At 45.8% G+C, this 23,139-nt stretch overlaps 1 protein-coding gene across 1 annotated transcript in view; it reads right to left on the reverse strand.

The window, feature by feature from the left end:
• Positions 1–504: 504 nt before the first annotated feature.
• TMEM63C (transmembrane protein 63C) overlaps positions 505–23,139 on the reverse strand; it is a 39,551-nt gene continuing 16,916 nt past the window's right edge. The window contains exons 9-23 of the mRNA XM_056850881.1: positions 21,378–21,451; positions 20,322–20,402; positions 19,046–19,166; positions 15,867–16,000; positions 12,261–12,383; positions 10,348–10,501; positions 8,995–9,101; positions 8,027–8,113; positions 7,011–7,076; positions 6,630–6,792; positions 5,558–5,663; positions 3,836–4,003; positions 2,481–2,596; positions 986–1,057; positions 505–733 (exon numbers count right to left, since the gene is read on the reverse strand). Coding sequence (XP_056706859.1) covers positions 521–733; positions 986–1,057; positions 2,481–2,596; positions 3,836–4,003; positions 5,558–5,663; positions 6,630–6,792; positions 7,011–7,076; positions 8,027–8,113; positions 8,995–9,101; positions 10,348–10,501; positions 12,261–12,383; positions 15,867–16,000; positions 19,046–19,166; positions 20,322–20,402; positions 21,378–21,451 — 1,785 coding nt within the window. The 3' untranslated portion in view covers positions 505–520. The remainder of the gene's footprint in view (positions 734–985; positions 1,058–2,480; positions 2,597–3,835; positions 4,004–5,557; positions 5,664–6,629; positions 6,793–7,010; positions 7,077–8,026; positions 8,114–8,994; positions 9,102–10,347; positions 10,502–12,260; positions 12,384–15,866; positions 16,001–19,045; positions 19,167–20,321; positions 20,403–21,377; positions 21,452–23,139) is intronic.

Below are 23,139 nucleotides of genomic sequence, written 5' to 3' on the forward strand. Positions count from 1 at the left end.
CTGCACACATAGCAGAAGTGGTTCCCCCATAACCAGAAGACATAAATGAAAAGCGAAGAAATGGAGGAGGGAGAGCGTGGGAGAACACGGGTGATGGAGACTGGAGGTTTATCAGAAGAGTCAGGCAATGGAAGTCTGCAGGACCCGGAGTGGAAGGATGAGCGGCAACAAATGGAACAGGCTGTGGAGCAGCTGGAGCTCTTGGAACCGAGGAAGCCCCCGCAAATCTCCCTCGTTAGTCCCGTCTCCACCACGAGTCAAGCTACCTGTGCACAGCAGTCAGCTGCCATCCCAAGACTGAGGCAACAAGACATGCAGCATAGAAGGCTCATTATTCATCATCAGCCCGATGGGTCCCAGACTCCTTAGCAAGAACCAGATCTTTGCCCAGGAGTGGTTCACCGCAGGACTAGCACACAGCAGCACAGAACAACCTAGGCTTTAGGACGTAACACTTCCCTCCGACGCTCTTAACATTTAGATGTTTCTATCTAGCGGTCATTGCTCTGGACGGAGGTTGTCAATGATAGGAACTCTGGTTGTCCAGCACCAGCTCCGTTCCATAGTCACCCTCTGTGCTCTCCAGCTCTGTCTCGAAGCTCTGCATGCCACCCTCGTCCATATCCTCCACTTGCTCGAGGTGGGTTCCCATGGTGCCGTAGGACTGATGAGCCGGGGAGGCGGCTGGCGTCAGACTCAGCTCTGACTCTTGCAGCACCGTGGCCACAAACATCTGTGACAGAGAAGCAAACAGCAGGTTACATTCAAGGGAGACTTTACTTGCAAAGGGAATACAGTCCAGATGAAAGGAAGGATCTGGCTGGTCAACAGCAGATGGCAGAATCATACAGCCAAAGGGAATGGTTTCTCACTTTGCCTGTTAAAAATCCAGAATGCTCCTTAGTGCCTACAGAAATGCTGGCACCTTGGTAGCTGTGGCATGCAGGAAAAGGGGAGGTATATGGGAAATGGCAGGCATACATACATTGGAATTGGGGGTGGAAGAGATGCTACTCCTTTCTGTATCGTTGAAGGCTTCTTCAGATTGCTCAGACATCTGCTTGCAAAGAGAGAAAAGTATAAAAGGTAGGATGAGAGATAAAAGGAAGGCCTTGCCATGTTTGGGAGCCTGTGCGTGTGAAAATGATCACTATGGGTCAGTTCAGGCTTGATTTGATCTAAAACCCACTTGTTGGTTTTTTTGGTGGTCCAGGGTATCTGTAACACTCTCCTCCAACACCACATTTCAAAGGAGTTCCATTAGCAAATGGCAAAGAGAAAAATGTAACCAAGAAACACTGGCATCTTTCCATAACCTGAAAATCACTTCTCATTATTTTTTAAGAAATAGGAACACTATTTGACATTGGTGTATTCCTCAAAAGAATGTACTCCAAGACAATGTAGTAGCTACAAAAAAGGGAACCAACAACGGCAAAAAAATTTATATTGTTACAATAGCTTTTTGTAAAGAACTGTGGTCACACTGAGTTTCTAGTCTCCCCTGTAAATTACATACTTGACAGATCACCTCTCCTTATATGTAGACCTGCTTGCAAAGCAAGGTTGGCACAGCTCTTGCTTTTGACGGTACCTACCTCTCTGGAGGTCTACTTGGTTAGGTCTTCAGCCTTTGTGGAATGGTCTGCCAAAGGAGCTACAAAGACCCCCTTCCATTGCTAAGTCTCATAAACTATGCAAGGCACTTCTCATCTAGTAAACATTTTCCCTTTGAACTTTTGGGGTTTTAGTCTGTGCTGTGGGTGTTTTTTTTAAGGTAAAGTCTCCTGTTTCTTCAGGTTGGAGAATTGTTTTGCTATTGAGTTTTCTGGAAGTCACTTTGAATGCCAGGATGTACACTATTTAAATCCATAGATTTGCAATTATTTTTGGGACCCATCCTGATTCCAGAAGTGTATATGATGTTTCTCCAGCTAAGAGTGTTTCCCATATCCCTATGGTCTGAAGCTTTTTAACAGAGGCAAACTACTCAAAATGTGTTGGGATGTATACATTTGAATAAATTTGTCTCCTGCGCTTGCTGGATTCCAGACTTTTCCTATTTTGTATCGTCCTTTCCTGAATGCCCCCCCCCCAATGTGTGCATCTATTTGAAAAGCAGTACAAAATTTGAAGAAGGAAGTTGAAGAATTTCCTTCATCTATGCACAACATATGCATATCTTTAAAATAATGGAGGGACCAGCATTCAGTGTTTGGCTCTCTGAATTTGCTGAAGTCCAACTGAGATGCACAATGAACAGCTGGGGTGTACTCTCTCCAGGATCAGAGGAGCATGCCTATTATGTTAGGTGCTGTGGAACACAGGCAGGATAAATGCTGCTGCAGTCAACTTGCTTGTGGGCTTCCTAGAGGCACCTGGTTGGCCACTGTGTGAACAGACTTGATGGACCTTGGTCTGATCCAGCAGGGCCTTTCTTATGTTCTTCAGCTCACAGGAAACATTTGTTTATTTCCTACCTGGTAACTGGAGGGTTTCCTCGTCTGGAGCTTCTTCAGACACAGGCCGAAGAAAGAAAAAAGGATGCAGAAGAAAAGGACTACACAGGTGAAGAGGGTGATGGGCCGGATGATACCTGCAGGACACACAGAGAGAAACAACACAGGGATCTGCATCAGCTGCTTCTGGTTCCTCCGATTACTTGCACAGTTAAGTCTGACAGCCGAAATACCTCTAGTGGTAGTTGCAAGACTTCTGACATCTGGCTGGGGGCCTTCAAAGTGACCCTCACCCCTCAAACCAAGCTAAACTCTTTAGCACCACCCCTTCAGAGAATCATCAATGGACTACCCCATCAACACCCCCTCCCTCCAATCCTAGGGTGTACTGGTTAAAATCTGCCTTACATCAATCTGACTTTAGCTCCTGCACAGTTCTAGAAGCTGGGAGTTAGGCGATCAGTGGCCCAGTACCTGCTTTGCATTCAGAAGCTCCCAGGTTCAGTCCCTGGCATCTCCAATTGAAATGATCAACAGATGATCCGAGACCCTGGAGAGCCACTGTCAGTCAGAGCAGATAATACTGACCTCGATAGACCAATGGCCAGATGTGTTCATGAGTTCTGGAGCAGTGGAACATCAGTAAGTCCTTCCATACCAGCGCTATCACCCTCCAGATATTTCCAGACTAAGAGATGGTTTAGTTGTTCAAAGGAGCAGAGATTGCAAGACCAGAAGTCACTTGGGCTTCTAATCCCTCACATGTAATACAGAATGTATCTATGATTATATATAGGGAGACTTGCAAATCTCATCCCCAGCAAGAGCTGAGTGCTCAAGATAACCATGAGATCTCAAGTATAAGCATTGGTAACCTCTGCCATGAACAACTACGTGGCCCTAAGCAAGTCATCACCTGCCAGCCTTAAACTATGTGTGTGTGTAAATTCAGAACAAAAATGTCCTGGCTCACAGGGTTGATATGAGTGTGCCCAAGATAACTATTTCAAAAATACTTAAGAAATAATTGTGCATAATTTGGTGCATGGATTGCAACGTGCAAGTGTTATATAAAAGTGAGAAGCAGCACTGAGCATTTGCTTTTGGGATCAGCTAAAAGTTATGTGATTTCTGAGCTAGTTCTCCAACTCATTTAGCACCAGAGTCCACTCTGGCAAACAAGTTTCAATCTGCCTGGAAGCAAAGCGATCAAGCATTGCATTTCAGCAGCAGAGTTTGTACATCCATTCTCACAAACACCAGGTATGAAAATGTTATAGTAGATAAACATTCTGCAATATTCCAGTTCAGAAACTGCTACCACCTCCACATTCAGAGACACATGAATGAGTTGGCAAACCGTAAATTGTACCTACCTAGACGGAGGATGGAGAAGAACAGCAGCCAGAACATGCAGAGAATGGGAGCCACCACCACCTGGCTCACAGCTGCGGAGTGGATACGTTGGTTCAGCTTGGTGGGAATATATACGTAGTAAATATTGTAGCGATCAACCATATGCTTCAGCAGCATATAGAGCAAACCTGTGTGGAAAGAGATTGGTGGGGAAGGTGGCAATTCAGGAGACACATCAGTGGCTGAGATGCTGCGGGGGTTGACACTGTGGTGTAGGCGGACTTTGCACCATTCACTGGGAGGGGCCACAGTTCAGTGACCAAGCACATACTTTGCATGCAGAAGGTCCCTGGTTCAATGCCTGGTATTGCCAATTAAAAGGTTTTTAAGCAGCAGGGGTGGAGGGGAAAGTCTTTTGCCTGAGATCCTGGTGTAGACAGTGGGGTGGACTTAGAGGGAAAATTCTGCTGATGGATGGAAGAGATTTCACTGATTTCCCTCCTCTCATTCTGTTGATAATGGTCCCCTGACTACATCGTGGTGTAGTGGTTAAGAGCGGTGGACTCTAATCTGGGGGACCAGGTTTTATTCCCCACTCCTCTACATGATCAGCAGACTCTAATCTGGTGAACCGGGTTGGTTTCCCCACTCCTATACATGAAGCCAGTTGGGTGACCTTGGGCTAGTCACAGTTCTCTCTGAACTCTCTCAGCCTCAACTAACTCACAAGGAGTCTGTTGTGGGGAGAGGAAGGGAAGGAGATTGTAAGCTGGTTTGATTCTCCTTAAAAGGTAGGGGGAAAATGGCATATAAAAAACAACTCTTCTTCCATGAGCTACTTTGTGGGGAGATTTGAAGGCTACAGTGGAAGTGGGGGGGAAGGGAAAAAATCCCACTCTGATTAGATTTCGCTACATCCCACTGTTGGGTTGGATGGACCAAAGGTCAGATACAGTATAAGGCATCTTTATACATCCAATAGTTCCAGTTCTCCTGGAAAAGAGCCACTCTCATTGCTGATCAACAGCAGAAAGCTAGTGGCCCTACGTCCTTCTTATTGCCAATGGAGCTGCTAATGGAGTTCCAATGCGGCCCTGGAGTTCTATGCTGGGCTCGGCTTGCTTTCACAGTATCCAGCACTACACTGGTAGTGATGATCAAGGATCCCACCTAGATGTGCTGCCTCAAGGTTTCCTGACTTCAGTCACAGCCCCTGAATCTCATCATTATGAACAGAGATTTCCAAATCTGGTCACAGGCTCGATCCTCCTGGGTGATAACCTCCTACTCATTTTGCCGTTTTGTGGGACTCACAATTCTGTGTAATTCAAAACCTCCTGCACTTCAGGAACTGATCTATTGTGATGTATGTCCCAGAAGGACTGGGGCCTCCAATCATATTTGGGAAAGCTCATTTCACAGTGGCAAGCACGTGACCTGCCTTATAAGGTTACTTCCTGCCCCAGCGCCTTCTCAGACTGCGATGGACTAAGCTACAGAGATGGCCAAAGGTAACAACAGCACCTTTTGGAAATTGCCTGTGGCTCAGTGGCAGAGCATTAGCTTAGTGTAAAGAAAGCCCCAGGCTCAATCCATGGCATCTCCAGTTTAAGAAAAAAGGATTGGGAAGCAGGTAATACTTCACCTCTGCTTGAGACCCTGGTGAGTCACTGCCAGACAGAACAGAAAATACTGACTTTGATAGGTCTGACTCAGTAGAAGGAAGCCTCATGTATACTCACCAAAGGGGACAATAATAGGACAGGTGATGCTGTAGGTCATGACGACAGCAAAAATACAACAGGTCCAGGCATATTCCAATCCGAACTGGAACTCATACGCTTGGTTCTGGGGGGGGGGGGGAACACAAAACCACACAGTTATTCTGTTGTCTTCAACTTCATTGTGGTTACAAGAACACTGAAGGATGGGGAACCGGGTTCAAAGGCCATGTGCAGAATAACTCTTGCTCTTACTTTGTTTTCTTTCATCAATGCTAAGCAGTATGCTTCAGCATCTAAATCATAGATAAGAACTGCCCACGAACCAGAATGAGAAATCTATTCCAAGAGGATCTGCAAATCAAGGTTTGCATTAACCATGGTTAAGCGATGACTGCACTGAGCAAACATGATTAAGGCAGTTTCCCCTCCTCTTTAGCCTTCCTTCCTTGCAAGATAATCAACTGGTTTCACTGGTGGCTCCTTATACCTGTCCTCTGTAAGCCATGGTTTCACTGTACATTTGGGATCTTAATCAAGGCTAAAGCAACAAACCACATTTAATGTTAGCCATGGTTAAGTGTCATCTGTGTACCAAATCAAACAGAATCCCATGAGATTTTTGCTCCTCAAGAATCCCCATTGCTGCTCCATGGAATCCCCTTCTCCATGGTCCCGTTTGACTTTGTCATTGATTAAAGCTATCCAGGTGATTATGTTATTTCTCTGCAACTACAAGGAACAGAAATGCAATTTTCTAAAAAAGAAAGCCACGCTTCTCAAGAAGTGCAGCTCTAGCTCTAGAGAGCATGCCACATAGAATACTGCAATGCACCTAATGCATGTGGAACATAACCTTGCTAACAATACTCCAAGGTCAATGCTTGTTCCCAAGTCAGCACCTTCTTTATGTAACTATCTGGAGAAGCCAAACCCAATACGTGTGTTTCAGAAGTTTTTTCCAGGCTTTAAGGATTTAGGAGGCCAGAGCACCTCTTGAAAAGGCATAGCAATGTAGAAACCTAGTGAAGAAGGAAGCTCTACAGTACTCAGGAGGCTAGTCAACATTGAGGGAAATAATGGAACCACAAACCCGCTTGATATGGAGTCGCTCTGGCTCAGACTTGGCAAAACAAAGTCGGGTAGCATAGACAATAAGCCCAGGAATGCGCAGCAACTCCATGGCTGTTCCTATCAGGCTGGAGGTGATGACGTAATTGACGAAGAAAGCGCCATTGTCAGGAAGGAACACACACCTACCCATACAAAAATCAAGGGGAGAGAAAGAGGTGTTCTGAGCACATCTTAGAAGTGACTGGCATTCCCCAAACTTTGCTGAGAACCAAGGCCATACTCATATACAACCTCCGCCACACATATGTGTGCTAACACATACAAGCAGAGGCACCCATCCCCATTGGTAGAACTGGTGACACAACACACTTGTACAGTCTCAGTGTTCAGCAATACTCACTGAAACTTTATCTCTGCCTCATCCAAGAAGTGGATGTCAAAGAGCCACCGGAAAAAGAGATCCAAACTGCAGAAGAGCAATGGAGAACAGGAGATGGTTATAGGCTGATTGCGTAGTACAGGAAAATATTCAGGGCAGGGATCTTCTATATAAAGACTTTAGAAAAATAACCTTAAAATGCATCTTTCCTCCAGGCCTTTGACCAAGCATGATTAAAGTATAGTACTGGATCTAACTGCAGTGCTGGAAGATATTGTTTTTAATAGAATGCAAGACATTTTCTGAAATATTATTGTCTAATCTAGAAAGCTGTCCACTGAGCAAGCCCAATTAAAGAGGACCTCACTACAAAGGGCTTATGCAGCATAGTTGGGAAAACTTAACCTAAGCAATCCTTTCTCACAGCTACATTCACTGCTGCAACTGGCATGACATTGATAATGGAGAGAATTAATGTCTGAAAAACACTTCCAAAACTAGGTTTAGGTTGCACAAACTACAACCACCACATGGAATGCATCCTTCTGAGATTCTCTCTAAAATTCCACAAGTTATGTTGCCTCCCAGTGTGCTTCCTGGCACCCATTACCTTCTCCTGCCAAAGCAGAAGTGCCAATCCTGGCTATCCTCCACCTCACTGGAACACTGACATTGCCTTCATGTCTCCAGGGTGCTGTCTCCATCATAGCAGGGTGCTTGATGTGGAAGCTCCCATCATTTTCTGATTGGCCCCGGCCTCCCTGGCAGCCAACTGGTGGTGGTGCCCTCCAAAAATTTCATAAGTGCCCACAGCTTCCGTAAGGTTGGGGTCTCCTGTTCTCGACTATTATTAGGTACTGTTAAAATTATTGTTGGACTCTATAACATTAGGGGGGCTGAATTTCTAGTGCATTCTGTGGTGCAGAAATTTGTGCATTTGATTTGTAAGTCATCGGTGGTGGTGGGGGGGTTCATGATAGGTTTGTTCAATGGGGTGTATGACCAGGTTGTATTTTGTATGTTCTTTGCTCTGTTACCTGGTCAGTCCAAGCGAAGGCAAGATGATAACCATAAAGACCAGGAAAAAGTAACACTTGTGCATTGTCAGCTGGTTTTCATTTGATCTAGAAAGAGGGGGGGGGAAGCTTTTTGTTAACCAAGAGCAGATATCAAGGCTGCAAAAAATGATCAGAGAAAATGAGATTAGAAATCTGTAGTAAACTGTCTGAAGCGACACAATCAACCTTCCCCTCCTCAAATTACACGACTGAAATGCTACCATATATTATGCAATGAAAGCACATTTGCATGAATTTATCTGCAGGCATCATTTTGATTGCACCTGTTTTTCTTTCCGAAATTGAGAACTGTTTGGGAAGTTAATCTGAAAACTGGAACCAAGGAGCAATGGAAGCGACTCAGCCCTTGGGTACTGTTTGCAACGAAGCTCATCAAATTTAGGCTTCCCATTTTGACCATAGGTACCAGAAAACATAGGAGCCCCGTGGCGCAGAGTGGTAAGCTGCAGTACTGCAGTCCAAGCTCTGCTCATGACCTGAGTTCGATCCCGACGGAAGTTGGTTTCAGGTAGCTGGTTCAAGGTTGACTCAGCCTTCCATCCTTCCGAGGTCGGTAAAATGAGTACCCAGCTTGCTGGGGGTAAAGGGAAGATGACTGCGGAAGGCACCGGCAAACCACCCCGTAAATAAAGTCTGCCTAGGAAACGTCGGGATGTGACGTCACCCCATGGGTCAGGAATGACCCGGTGCTTGCACAGGGAACCTTTACTTTTACTTTACTACAAAACATATTTATTTTAATATTAAAGCAGAGATTCTTTCGGTTATTTGGGGGTTTCCAGATTTTGTAACTGTTAGCATGGTCGGAAGGCTCCCTACAGACCCCGGCTAACTCTGAAAATAAATTTGTGAGACCAAAACTGACTCCAGCAGTGAGATATGCTATTGTATTTCCAGTTTAAAGGGTTAGAGAGAATGAGAGTTACCTCGTCCAGTGTGCCTCGAAGAAAGCTGAGTAATACACAATGAAAGGGAGGAATACAGAGAAGGCCCACAGCAGCAGTGTGGGGAAGAACTGGGTGACAATCGGGTTCTGTGAGAAAAGAGAGAAAAAGAATAAGCTTAGGGCTTCCTCTGGGGACCCAGAAATCTCTCTCCATGCAGCCCCCTGGGGATGGGATTAAAAGAATACAACTTCTGCTCTGTGAGGGTGATTCGCTATAGAGACCGCCACTTCCCACCCCTGCCTGATCTCCAATTTAGAGGACTCATGTCTTGAGAAAGTCTACTTCAATGACCAAGTGTAAGGCCTGGCTTGCACGTAAGGCTGGCAGAAAAGAACTTACCCTCATTATTTTGCAAGCACCCAGCAGCTTGCTGACACTTGACCATGAGCTGTTTTGCATTCAAAGCTGACTTTGAATGCAAAGGGGCCATGGCTCAGTGGTAGAACATCTGCTTGGCATGCAGAAGGTCTCAGGTTCAATATCTGGCACCTCTAGTTAAAGGGACTAGGCAAGTAGTTGATGTGAAAGACCTCTACCTGAGACCCTGGAAAGCTGCTGCCAGTCTGAGTAGACAATACTGATTTTGGTGGACCTTGATGGTCTGATTCAGTATAAGGCAGCATCATGTGTTCGCCAGTTTGTGTCACCTGGGAAAATATTATGCTCAGCACACTAATAATGTATGCAGAAGTGCTGTGCACTTATACTGGCCCAGTTTAAACTAGATGCCGGGTCCATGCAAGGCCAGTTCTTCAGAGAGGCAGTGTGGTGTAGTGGTTAGAGTGTTGTACTGGGATCTGGGGGACCCAGGTTCAAATTCCCGCTCTGCCATGGAAGCTTGCTGGGTGATCTTGGGGCAGTCACACACTCTCAGCCTAACCTACCTCACAGGGCTGTTGTGAGGATAAAAAGGAAGCGAGCAGAACAATGGGTTCCCATTAGGAAGAAAGGGCATGTTATAAATAAATAGGCAGATAAATGTTTAAAAATGAGCCTCAAGGGCAGGTGTGTGTTTGCCTCAGCAATTGCTATCCATATGTCGTTCCTTCTTCATATCGGCAACCTGTTCGGTATATATTTGCATGTCCAGGGCCAGTTTGATAGGCCTTCACACAGAGCATGCACTAGTCTTGGTTTTCCTGCAGTCCTGCACATAGAGACACCAAAGCTTCCTATCAAACCAGGGGCACTGCACTGACTGGCACCCTCCCTTTGTTTGATGAGCATGGAATGGGCAAGCCTCGAGAGGCACAGAGTGGGATGTCATCTTCTTCACAGCCAAGCTTTGGTGCCAATCAGGCAGAACCCCATGGGGGGGGGGGGCTTGTGCACCTTGAGGCTCTCCACAGGCCGTGTAACGTTGAACATGTCCATGGTGTTGACAATGATGGCGGGCGTGGTGAGGAAGAAGAGGAGGATGAAGAGGCAGATGTTGAGCAGGACAAATCGCACCCACCACGATGCACCACGGACGGACAAGTTCTCCCTATGAGAAAGAAAGCACATGCAAGATGGGGTGTGCACGGAAGGCATCGGTGCCCTCTACCACCAAGACATCAAGAGATCCAATCTCAGAATAATGCCCTGCCCAGCTTGCAGGATTTAGAGCTTGTGTATAAACCTTGATGTCCAGCTGGGATTCTACTGACTGGGCCAAGGACAAGGGGCAGAGATTTGTAATCTTTCCCCTGGCAAAAATGAATATTTGCTGGATTTTTCAAGAGATAAAACAACATGACATCCTAATTATGGGCAGAGCTCACTCCCACTGATGGAAATGTGTTCAAAAGGAACTGGGAAACTTTTTTTTTTGGAGGGAATAAAAAGATTATGGTTGGAATCCAAACCTTCCAGCATGTGAAAATGTTTTCACTCAGGAACTGGTAATATACAAAGTTTCCTTTATTCTATGGCAGCTCCTTGTGACTCCCGTGGTACCACTCCAAAGAGCACCTGACTTGTTTGGGGCAGGGAAGAGGCAATTTTCAGATCCTGTGCTCACCAGTATGGATACTGGCCAACAAATTAATGCCTTTAAGAGCATGACGTATTTAGAGTATGCACACTAATCCTCTCACAACTGAAGAGGGGAAAAGGAACCATACAATAAAGTAATGCATGGGTGTCCTCGGCTCTTGATATTTTTTTGCTCCCAAAGCCTCTGGAATGCAGGAAATCAAACAGGAAGTACCCCCAAGAAGTAGTATCTCACCATAGGGATTTGGAGCTGCTGTTGCTGATTCTGGTAAAAGCTGCAGTTGTAGGGTTGCCAACAGGCATTGGGGGAAAATGTCCGGCCTTTAATAAATGCTTAATGCGGGAAAATGGGTAGCTGAAGTTTTTCATAGCATGGAGGTCAATAACATCACCTGGCAAACAACATTCCATTAAGCCTCTATTAAAGGGCCAGGGCATTTTTCTCCAGGCCAGTTGACAACCCTAGTCATGCATTCCCTCCTAGTACACATCTCTATGGGAAACAGCTCCATTGACATCTGGCTTGCAGATGTCCGCGAAAGCTCTAAGATTGCTGGAGCCCCTTATGAGGTGGGAAAGTGGGGTATAAATATTTCAATAAATAAAATCAATAAGGAGGCTGACAGCTAGAAGTGTTCACAGGAGAATGCTTCCTTCAAAATCAGATGATGAAGTATTTGCCATGAGACCTTCTGGAAGTGATTAAGGCCCTTTTAGCAGCTCTTGGTGCACCTTCCAATACCTTTACTAATAAACCTCTCTGCCTCCTACAGAAGTGCATTAACTGTAGTCAGCAGAGAGAGTGGCTGTTTTACTTAACTCTGCTGTGATGAATGATACAGCAGTCTGGATGGTGACCCTTAAAATGGCATCTTGGGAAGCTGACCAGGATTATTCTTGCTCAAAATACAGTGCCTAGATGGACTAGCATGCCTTGGTAGACTCAGGGCGCCAGATACATTTGATTTCCATGTATCTCACTTGGTGTTACTAGGGTTCAAAGAAGCAGATTTGCAATCCTCTACATATCCAGATGTTCAAAAGGGGAACTTAAGTAGCAGGGGAGAGGAATTCTTGGGAACATGTCTGCCAGCTGAATAAGGTCTGAGCTGGACTTTCAGGTAAGCCTGGGCCTGGCCAGAGGTACGAGTCTGTAGGCATGAGCCAAAGGGCTCTTAGCCCAAAGGTCTTGGCCTGTGGCTTTGACTGAGCCAGCCTAGAGGATCCAGGGCCAGCCCAGCGTGTGGTGGAAAAGGATGAACATTTACCAGATGATGTCATTGGGGGCAGGGGCATATCTGACCCCCCAGCAATGGGACTTCACCACTGTGGTAACGGAGGACTGCTGTGGATGCTTGCGGCAGCGGATACGGCTGTAATCCTTCAAAATACTGGGGAAGAGAAGAAGAGGCAGCAGTTACTTCAAAAGGTTTGCATTGTTCCCCCACGCGGAATCACTGGGCAATTAAAAAATATTACCAAACCAAGGCAGCTAACAAAAGCCCTATATTAAAAGAGAAGATAGAGAACGATTACCCAGTCTCTACAAATCTCCGCAAGGAGAAATTCTGGCTGAAAATAAAGCACAAGTTAGGCCTAAGGACAAATGCACACACACACACACCCTACTAACACCTCTAATGAGAAAATGCTCTTGGCTTTCTAGTCAGGATCATGTTTCATATCACAGCGGAAGGGGACACCTCCTCCCTTCAACAAGGGGGAAATCCTCCCCACCTCTAACAGAACTCAACCACAGCACCACATTAAAGAATCACAGAGTGTTCCCAACGCCATTTTGAAACCCATTAGGTCCAATATTAGTACAGGAAGGAAAGCTAGGAGGGATAAAAGGTTCTTGGGAGTAGAGGCGCTGTAGAAGGACGCTGGCATTGCTCACAGTCCACAGCAACAGTCTCCATTTTCACACCATCAGACTGTTTTTGTGAATTTGGGCTAGGCAAACCCAAACCAGAAACATGTGTCTTCCACAAGCAGCAGGATGGAGGCAGGAGTCTCAGTAAACACCCTGATGAGAGGGGAAGGAGCTTCCAACTCAAAGTGCCTTTCACAGGCTTACAAACAACCAAGATGCTTGTGAAACTGGGAAGAGGAAGGCAGCAGGAGCGTTACACTCAGCTAGTAACAACCTACTGGTGGTCCCTGGCCCAAGAAGCATCTAGCTGTCCTTAACCAGAGCCACAGCTTTTTTGACTCCGGCCCTGGCCTGGTGGAACTCTCCATCGAGTGTGATCCAGGCCCTGTGGGACCTGGCTCAATTCCTCAGGGCCTGTAAGACTGAGATGTTCCGCCAGTCCAGGGGTCACAAAAGCGCGGCTCCCAAGCCGCAAGTGGCTCTTTGGGCCCCTGACTGCGGCTCTTCCCACGAGTGGAAGCAGCGCCCTAGGCCGGCCGAAGCAGCGGGAGGGTCTCCGAGAGAGGAAGGAGTGACCCTTCCTCCTTCTCGCCCCAGCGCCGTCCCCGCCTCCCACCTTTGCGGCGGCGGCCCCTCAGAGACAAGAGCCCCTCAGCTGCCCCCCCCGTCTTTTCTTGCCGCCCGGCTGCGCGCCTTGGTTTGGCAGAGAGGGGGCTCCTCCCTTCCTTCTCTCCACTGTGAGGAGTGAGGCGTGGCTGTCCGGTCCTCATTTTGGCCGCCGCCGCCTTTCCTCCTCTGTCTCTATGGGCGACCGGAGCTGGGCGACCTCTCACCCCCCACCTCCTCCTCCTGTTGGCTCCGCCTGGCCCCGGGCGGGGAAGGCGACAATGCTTCCTGGGCCAGGACCGAGCTTGCTTCGCCGTCCCCGCGCCTCAGACTGAGAGTTTGGAGCCGGTCTGGCGCATCGCCTCCCCCCCCCCCCCGCGCAGGCTGCGTCTTGCCCGGACGGGATCTTGCAGGGGAACTTCCAGGGCGGGGGGCGGATTTCGCGCCTTAATCACCCGCCCACTTGAAAGGGGTAAACTCTCCTCCTCGCCGCCTTCCTCCTCCTCGTCCCCCTCAGGCGGCTCCCAAAAGTCCAGCTCCAGACTGCCTTTCTTCCCCAGTTCCTTCCTTCTCTTTCCTTTCCCAGTTCCTTCCTTCCTTTCTGTCCCTCCCCCACTCTTCCTTCCTTCCTTCCATCCTTCCTCCCTTTCATCCTTTCTTCCCCAGTTCCTTCCATCTCTTTCCTTTCCCAGTTCCTTCCTTTCTTTCTGTCCCTCCCCCACTCTTCCTTCCATCCTTCCTCCCTTTCATCCTTTCTTCCCCAGTTCCTTCCTTCTCTTTCCTTTCCCAGTTCCTTCCTTTCTTTCTGTCCCTCCCCCACTCTTCCTTCCATCCTTCTTCCCTTTCATCCTTTCTTCCCCAGTTCCTTCCTTCTCTTTCCTTTCCCAGTTCATTCCTTCCTTCCTCTTTCTTTCTCCATCCCTCCCCCCTTTCTTTCTTCCTTTTTTCCTTTCCCAGTTCCTTCCTTCCTTTCTCCATTCCTCCCCCCTCCCTTCCTCTACTAGTGTTTGCTGTTCTTTCCCTTTTCGGTTCTACATATTCATGCAAACCATCTTTTTCAAGCATGAACCGTATCAAGAGTAAATTGAGAAGTCGTCTTATTGATGAGAACCTGGAATCATGCCTAAAATTAAAAACAACATACAAACCTGATTTACCCAAACTTTCCAAGGAGATGCAAGGCCATTGTTCACATTAAGTGTTTGTCAGTCATTGTCATGATTTAATTTTATGGATACCTTACTTACAATTTAATTTTTATCATTAAATAAGATCATTATTAAGTATGATATCAAGTTTTATTCAGTGTACCTATAGTTTAATTAAGACTTAAAACTTTAATTAAAGTTTATTAAGTTAATAAACAGTGTACCTACCTATATAGTTTAAGTTTAAGAAATTTGGCTCTCAAAAGAAATCTCAATGGTTGTACTGTTGATATTTGGCTCTCTTGACTAATGAGTTTGCCGACCACTGCGGCAGTCCTATGGTTGAGGCAGTGACAGTTACATCGCAGGTGGCCTCCCTACCTCTATGTTTACTTTTTCTTCCATTGCCTCAGTTGTTTTTGGCTTTTGGTTTCTGCATTCCCTTCCCTCCCCCCCCGCCTCTTCCTGATTGGCTATCCTCCCTGCCCTGCACATCTTCTGCCCCCTGAATTATTCATCTTTGGGGGATGTGGAATACAGCAGGCTCTGCTGCGGCCATATATCACGCTAGCTGCACATTTTTAGAATATACTGTTGCTGATGATTGTATGGGCTGGTTTTTAACCATTGTTTTAACTGTTTTATTATGTTTTATGATATAATTATATTATGTGAGTCACCCTGAGCCCGGTCTTGGCTTACTGTTAATGAGATATATGTCTAGCCTCTTTTAAAAAAAATTGTCTGTGCACACACCAAAGGATCACAAGAACCATAAAGGACACAAAGAACCAAGCCTTGTTTGCAAGGCTGGGCTAGGTTCTTCTTGCCAAATGCTTAGAAGATGTGTGCTCACCGTTGCAGCTCCCAGAAAGCACAATACTAGCAATGATAGATTGACCTTGGGTGGCACTTAAAATCATCACCCCCAAGGATTATATACAAAAGGTTTTTGTAACTGTTACTTGTGCGTGTAATTAAAATGGGCCCTTTTTTTCTGAATGGCACATGTGGGAAAAGAAACTACTTGTCCAAATTGAGAAATGTACGTGGGCAATGTTTTTCAGCTGCTGAAAGAGGCTAAGGCAGACACCAATTCATTGGATAGAGTCTTGGATCTTGGCCAGATGGGCTCAAGCCCTACCTCCTGATATAGACCAAATGGATGGCCCCACTCAGTGAGGGCAAATGGAATAAAATTGTCAAGCTCTTTGAAGTGCTAGAAAACAGTTAGGAGTCCTTACGTGGCTGTCATCCTCTCATCCTGGAATGTGACAAAAGCCATATCGAGGCGCTTGAGTGCAATCCGACTGCGTTCGGCATTAAACTCATCTGTCAACTTCTCCTCAAGCTCCCCATAGTATTGCTCAGCATCCACCTAACAGAATGAAAGCAAACACAAAGAGTGTTGTATGAAACTGGCACCTTCTTTCTTTACTTCCTCAAAGACTGTAATCGTTGGCTGTTTCCCTGAACTCTAAAGCACTTCTTTGGAAGTTGTTTCCAACTCAAGGATAAACTGATTTGCTCCATTACATTAGAAGAAGAATGAAGCGCACTCCACAACAATACTGAGATTCAATAAAATGTCCGTCGACTGCCACATTCGAACTCAGGAGTCGCAGAAGGAGGGAATCTGCCATCACAGAAGGTGCGAGCACACAAGTGAGAGAGACTGTGTCATTCTGGTACCTTCAGGCTCACACCATTTGAATGATAAAGAGCAGCAATAACCACGTCAAGGACACTCTGCTAGGAACAGTGGAGAGTTGTCAAGAGGACTGCCAGTACTGTAGTGAGGCCTCTAGATGGTGCTGGATGAAGCAGGTTGCACAGACTGTGCAGGGAAGACCAGGAACCGTCAACTTTCATTCACCTTAAGCCGCAGACTGAAAAAGGGGGGCTCTTTTTTTCATTCCCTCCTCTCCTTCCTTCCTTTTTTTATTCCTTCCCCCTCACTTTCTTGGGGAAAAACCCTTAAAGAACAACAAAAATCAAAATTGTGGGAGTGCCGGTGGCGTGGCTTGTTGCCACGTGCCTGGCATTGTCCCAAGTCCAGTATTTCCACACACTCTCTGGGGGGAAAACTGAGAAAACAGTGGACATATAAATGTCTGGTATTTTTAGGAACTGGGCCTGGGAGGCATAGCCGACAGACACAGGGGGCAACAGGCAGCAAATCTGCGGGGATCTGGGCCAGTTGCAGAAGCAGAGGAGAGTGGGGCACCGTCTCCTCCCCTCTCCTCTCTGTGCCTGCAAGTGAATTCAGGCCAGCCACTCTCTATTCTCCAGTATGTCAACACTGCAGCTACACCTGCCATGTACTGGGAAACATACAGATACTAAAGTTATATGTCTGTTTCTCCACAGGGGTGTATGAAGGAAGATGAGAGGGGCAAAGCAAAACAGGCCAGGGCTTGAAATAACCTCTCCCCCATCAAAACTCCTTCTACATTTACAGTTTTAAAGAATCATGGGAGAGCCAAATCACATGTTCAGGTTGGGCCTAAAACTATGAGCTGGCATTATTTAGTGGTGAGAGAAATGCACTCTGTATGTGCCCGGTGGCACTTAGAACGTCCTGGCAGTCCAGGGGTAAAATGAAGCCTTGTTCTCCTGTCTACTCCCTCTGCAGTGCAAGAAATTCAGAGGTAATTCTGGGAAGCCACAAATGCCTCCTGGAGAGTTCTATTTGCAGGGTTGTTCCTCTTGAGATGCTTAAAAGAAATTTGTGGACAATTTAGAGGTAGTTGGTAAATTTCTGCTGCATGACAAAAGAGAAGCCTAAGGGCAAATTCACACTCAGATTTATACCATTTTAGCTAACCTAAGGAATCCTGGCAACAGCAGTTTTGCAAGGCCCTCTTTGCAGAATACAGTGCTCAAGAGCACTTAAACTGAGAGGCTGTGTGGTATAGTGGTTAGAGTGTCAGACTAGGATCTGCGAGACCCAGGTTCCAATCCTCTCTCTGCCATGGAAGCTCACTAGGTGACCTTGGCCAGTCACATGCTCTTAACCTAAACTAACTCACTCAGGGAACAATTCTACGTAGGTCTACTCAGAAGTAAGTCCCAGAAGTAAGTGCACATGTGTGTGGGGGGGGTTTGATAATTTTTTATCAAGTTTGTCCAGTATTTTTGTTGAAACCATCTGGCAACCCTAATTGTGGGTCACAATTCATCAGTGGAAAACTGGTTGTGTAGCGGTTGAAGCATGAATTGTGTGTCTGAAGACCTCTCTCCTTTGAAAAGCCATGAACCTACTTTATATTCCATTGTTATGGGAACCTTGATCCTGGACAATCAAAATGGTTCCTTTGAGCAGCACAAGACAGCCAAGTGGCTGTCCTATAGCACTGAAAGGACCCCTCTGTTCACCAGCAAATGGAAGACCTATTGTGTAGTATCTGAAGACCTATGTTATGGTAACTCTTGTGGTATCTGAATTCTGAATACTCAAAAGACAACAACAAGAAATTTGCCCACAACTGATGCATTCAGCAGTGACTCCTAATGTGACGCACCTGTCAAAACACACTAGGGAGACTTGGGGGGTTATTGCACTTTTAATACATCGCTGGGAATACAGAGTTTGAAAATGTTGTAAAAAACATCGCTTTAAAAGGGTTTTTGGATACCACGGCTTACAAATGGTTGGACATCTTCACAGCTAAAGGGGCCAAACAAAGTGCGAACAGCATTTTTTATAACGTTTGCAAACTCTTAATACATCGGTGGGAATACATAGAAAGTGCGAACAGTATTTTTTATAACATTTTCAAACTCTTAATACATCGCTGGGAATACAAGTGCGGTAACAGCCCTAGTCTCAAGATCAATTAAGAAACACTATTCAAATCCGCTCCTTCCTCCCCTTTCATGTGCCAGCGTGGTATAGTAGTTAAGAGTGGTGGACTCTAATCTGGAGAACCGGTTTTGATTCCCCACTTCTACACATAAAGCCTGCTGGGTGTCCTTGGGCTAGTCACAATTCTCTCCAAACTCTCTCAGCCCCACCTACCTCACAACGTGTCTGTTGTGGGGAGGGGGGTGATTGTAAGATTGTTGGGACTCCTTAAGATAAAGAAACTCGGGGTATAAAAACCAACTCTTCTCCTCCTTCTCCTCCCTCTTAAGGTTTAAAAGTATAAAACTATAAAACCATTATAAACACTCAAAAAGCATCAGTGGTGAGCTGGAATTTCAGAGCTGAAATTTCACCATAGGAAAGCCACTATTGCCCTCCATAAGGATCATCTTCCCCTCGTTCTAAAAGAGGAACATTTAGGTTGGCTGAAGGGGACTGTCTCTAGCACAGATTGTGTAGCTAGTAAATGAGCAAAATAAAGAAGGGGGGAGAAGACACAAATGCCCAATCCCAATCGGTCAAGAAGTACCGGCATTCTGATTTTCTCCTTCCTACCTCTTCAAAGCCACAGATACGGCAGCAGAAGATGCGGGAACAAGGGTGGATCTTGATCATGATTTTCCCTTCCTTCTGAGCCTTAGTGGTAAAGTACATTCTCCCTTTCATTGCCTTGCGCCTATCAGAAACAAAATTTATTTGTTACATTTCTAGCCCGCCTTTCTTGCTGGGGCTCAAGGCAGATCCCAAAATATACTGTTTTTATAGGACATGACATATCATAAACAATGCAAAAACGGGATTAAAAATTAGAAAACAATGTAGAAAAAATAAGACAATACAGACAATATGCAGTGTAATAAACTACAAATGTTATCCACTTTGTAAAAGCACCTCTTGAACAATTCCATTTTATGATGGCCTTACTTCCTTTATAAAAATGCCCTCCTGGACAATTCTGTTTTACATATTCTGTGAAATGATGGAAGTGTAAAAGGCTTCCTGACTGCCCCAGGCAGGCCATTCCGCCAGGTGGGAGTCTTAGGGAGTGAAGTTAGAGAGGACAGCCATTTTTTCATTACAAACAGCCAGAAAGGGCTAAAAAATGGCATGCTATGTACACGTAACAGCTGTCCTACTGCAGAAGTGTGGGAATGTGGATCTCATGAAGGACACAGCATCCTTGGAATTTACATTCTTTTAAAAAAAGAAGCTTTCCAGCCCTTACAGCCATAAAGATTAGTGCTAGGGAACAGTGCCTAGTGAAATCTCAAGAGGCAGAAGCGTACCTGGTTGGGTTGAGCACAGCTTTGTAATTCCTGGGCTGACTCTCTCACTTGATTACATCCATCTCTTTCGTGAATTCATCCTGCCAATGTTCTCTAGCTAAAGAAATCTAATGGCAATGTAAAAAAAAGGACTCTTCTTCCCACAGACTAAATGTGTTCAGGGTATTGGTGTACAGACTGGATTAGATCTTCATTTCCTGCTGTCTTCCTACAGTTCTATGAACATGAAATGTACCTAGAATTTCCTCTGTTACCACTCTTCAGTGCTTGATGCAAGTAAACAAGGCCAAATGGATGGGATGTGAGATTCTGCATCAGACAAAGAACTGCTGAGGCATGAGTGAGAAAGGTCAGGGGCAAACTAAATTAAAAAAAACAATCTTGCAGAGCATCTGAGATGAGCTATGAGATGACAACCTTGCAAATGGTCCTTAGTACTTCCAAGGAATGATGTTCTGTAGAGGTGTTAGCACTGTCCCTGCATACAGGTAACACTCGGCACATTGTATTCACGGGAGCTCATAACAATGCAGTTGCAAACCTACCTCTCTGAATCCAGCTTCATCAGTTTGCGAACATCTGAGCAGAACTGGATGCCAGTCACCGTGCAGCTGGGGTAAGCCTCACTGTAAGAAAAGGCAATCAGGATTTGAGATTGATTTATGCACCCATCTGGAAGGGATGAAATAGTTCAATGCATCTGGAAGGGATGCAACATTGGAACTCCTGGTTCCAATGGAAAGCTACACCACGTCCTTTTAGAGGAAAGGGTCCTATGCCCAACCGACGGCCACATAACTCACTTCTCAGGAACTGTTCAATGAAATGGGAGAAATCGATGCTTCATTTCCAGCAGAGGACAAAATAACATAGAATTCAAGAGACAGAGACCTGATCCTCTGGCCCAAGTTGCTGCTGTACCTGCTGAGAGGACTGTAAGTGCTTCTTATTTAGCCCGTTCCAATCAGAGCTGGTTGTGAACAGGTCCAACCCATTCACATGCTTGCTACTGGGAAACTAAGCCACGTTTATTTATTTATTTATTTATTTTTAATTTAAAATTGATATCCCACCTGTCTGCCTTCACAAGGGCTACCAAGGTGGCTGACAGATTAAAACATACATGATAAACGCACATTTTAAAGCAATTAAAACCAATCCTTCCAAAAAACCCCACATCATTAAAAAAATAAAAACAGATAAAAATGCATGAAAACATAAAAACAGCAAGTAAAACATTGGTCAGGAAGGAGGGATCACTGGGAGAATGGCAAACAAAACAAAAAATTCTTCACCCACTGGCAGAAGATGGAAACAGAAGGGGACAGACGAATCTCCCTGGGGGAAGAGTTCCAGAGCTTTGGTGCCACGACCAAGAAGACCCTCTCCCAGGCTGCCATCTGCCTAATCTCAGGTACCATTTGCAATAATGGACAGAGCAATGTATATATTTTACAATTTAATCTTTAGTATTCCTTGTACCATTAAAAAAATAACCAGTGACTGTGCCTTTTAGTCAGTGAATAGCAGCTGATTCAACAAAGGAAGGAAACGCGGACATGCTCAGAGGCAAAGAAAGTGGTCCCTCTGGACATACTTACTGGAAGTGTTTGATGACAAGGGATGGGTCAGTGATCTCTTTCGGAACCCCAGTTACCATCAGTGTACGGGCCACCTGAGGCAGGAGAAAGGGAGACCACTTGACATGGAGGCTCCAAAAAGGGGCAGGGCTTAGTCCGCACTGCAAACAGGCAGGATATCTAGAATCCTGCCGTAACAAATCCCAGTTCTGCCATTGGAAACACGGCTGCCAGAGGAACACAACTCTAGATTTGGAATAAATGAAGGACCATTTCCCACATTTGGCATACATTTCCTTACATATCATTCTTCTCTTTGTAGACATAATTTATTTGGAGGGGGCTTGGGGACCAGCTGTTCATGGCAGAGCAGGGCAGGTGGGTTAGAATGCCAGGAGTGCAATAAAAGTGCAGAGCAGAGTGGGCAGGAATTGGAGGCCTCTGGAGACTATTTGGGAAGGTTGTGAAGAATGATCCCTGGGCACTGTATTCCCCCCTCTCCCCAAAAAACCTACAATGGTTTGCTGAAGTCACAATTAACATAAACTACTTGGAAATCAGTCGGATTTTAACACCCGGTGTGCTTATAACTCATGGATTTCAACAGTCTTTTCTCTGGATTTCAGTCTAAACATTCAACAGAAACATTCAACAGTTACATATCTTCAAATGACATAATCTGATGTAACGAGGGCTAGAAATGTCACTGTCCAACCTATTTGAGCCTGCAGCACATGTGGAATTCTGACATGGCATGGAGGGCACAGTGACAAAATGGCTTCCACAGGAGGCGGAGCCAGCCACAAAATGTTTGCCACAGCTTAACTTCAGCAACACAGTGCAGATCTATATGCTGTGGTGGCAGCTGCTGCCAAAGCAACGTTTTTTAAATAATCTGCACAGCCAATCAAATGTTCAATAGTCAATCAGAACTCTTGAGGGGCAAAAGCCCTACCTGGTCCTGCCTATTTCCTAAAAACACCGGGCAGGCACCAGAAAAGGTTGGTGAGCACAATTGCGCCCTAGGGCACCATGCTGAGAACCCCTGGAACTTTAATCAAATAAACCTTAGATGATCAAGATTCTGTAGAAAGGAATTTAAAAGCATTTTTAAAATGTGATCATAGCCCTGCAGAATCCACAAAACCCTGCATTCCTGAGATTTCCTCCACCTGCTGAGGCAATCGGCTTGCATGATTAAAAACAGAGTATATGACAAAAATTGGATGGCTTTCACTACATTGTTGCTAGGCATTCTGGAGACACTGCCTGTCAGTCAACCTGAGAACCTAGAGGCAGCAAGAGTGAGAGAACACACAGCAACCTCCTGCCCAATTGCCCACGGATTCCCTCTCCTACACCTGCAGAGAACAATTAGAATCCTGCTCAAGTCCTCCCTGCTGTCAAACTCTTACCGTGATGTGTATGGATTGCAGGAGAATACCTGGCTGCCCTAGAACACCCTGCAAATCTTGATTGTCCATTAGGAGCTGTGTGTGTAAAGTGCCGCCAAGTCGCAGCTGACTTATGGCGACCCCTTTTTGGGGTTTTCATGGCAAGAGACTAACAGAGGTGGTTTGCCAGTGCCTTCCTCTGCACAGCAACCCTGGTATTCCTTGGTGGTTTCCCATCCAAATACTAACCAGGACTGACCCTGCTTAGCTTCTGAGATCTGATGAGATCAGGCTAGCCTGGGCCATCCAGGTCAGGGCCCATTAGGAGCTACTGGACTCAAATTTGGCAACCCTCGGTTTCACCATACAAAATGCAGTCCAACCAGTGG

This window comes from Euleptes europaea, chromosome 6 (genome assembly GCF_029931775.1).
Source record: "Euleptes europaea isolate rEulEur1 chromosome 6, rEulEur1.hap1, whole genome shotgun sequence".
In the NCBI taxonomy this organism is placed as follows: domain Eukaryota; kingdom Metazoa; phylum Chordata; class Lepidosauria; order Squamata; family Sphaerodactylidae; genus Euleptes; species Euleptes europaea.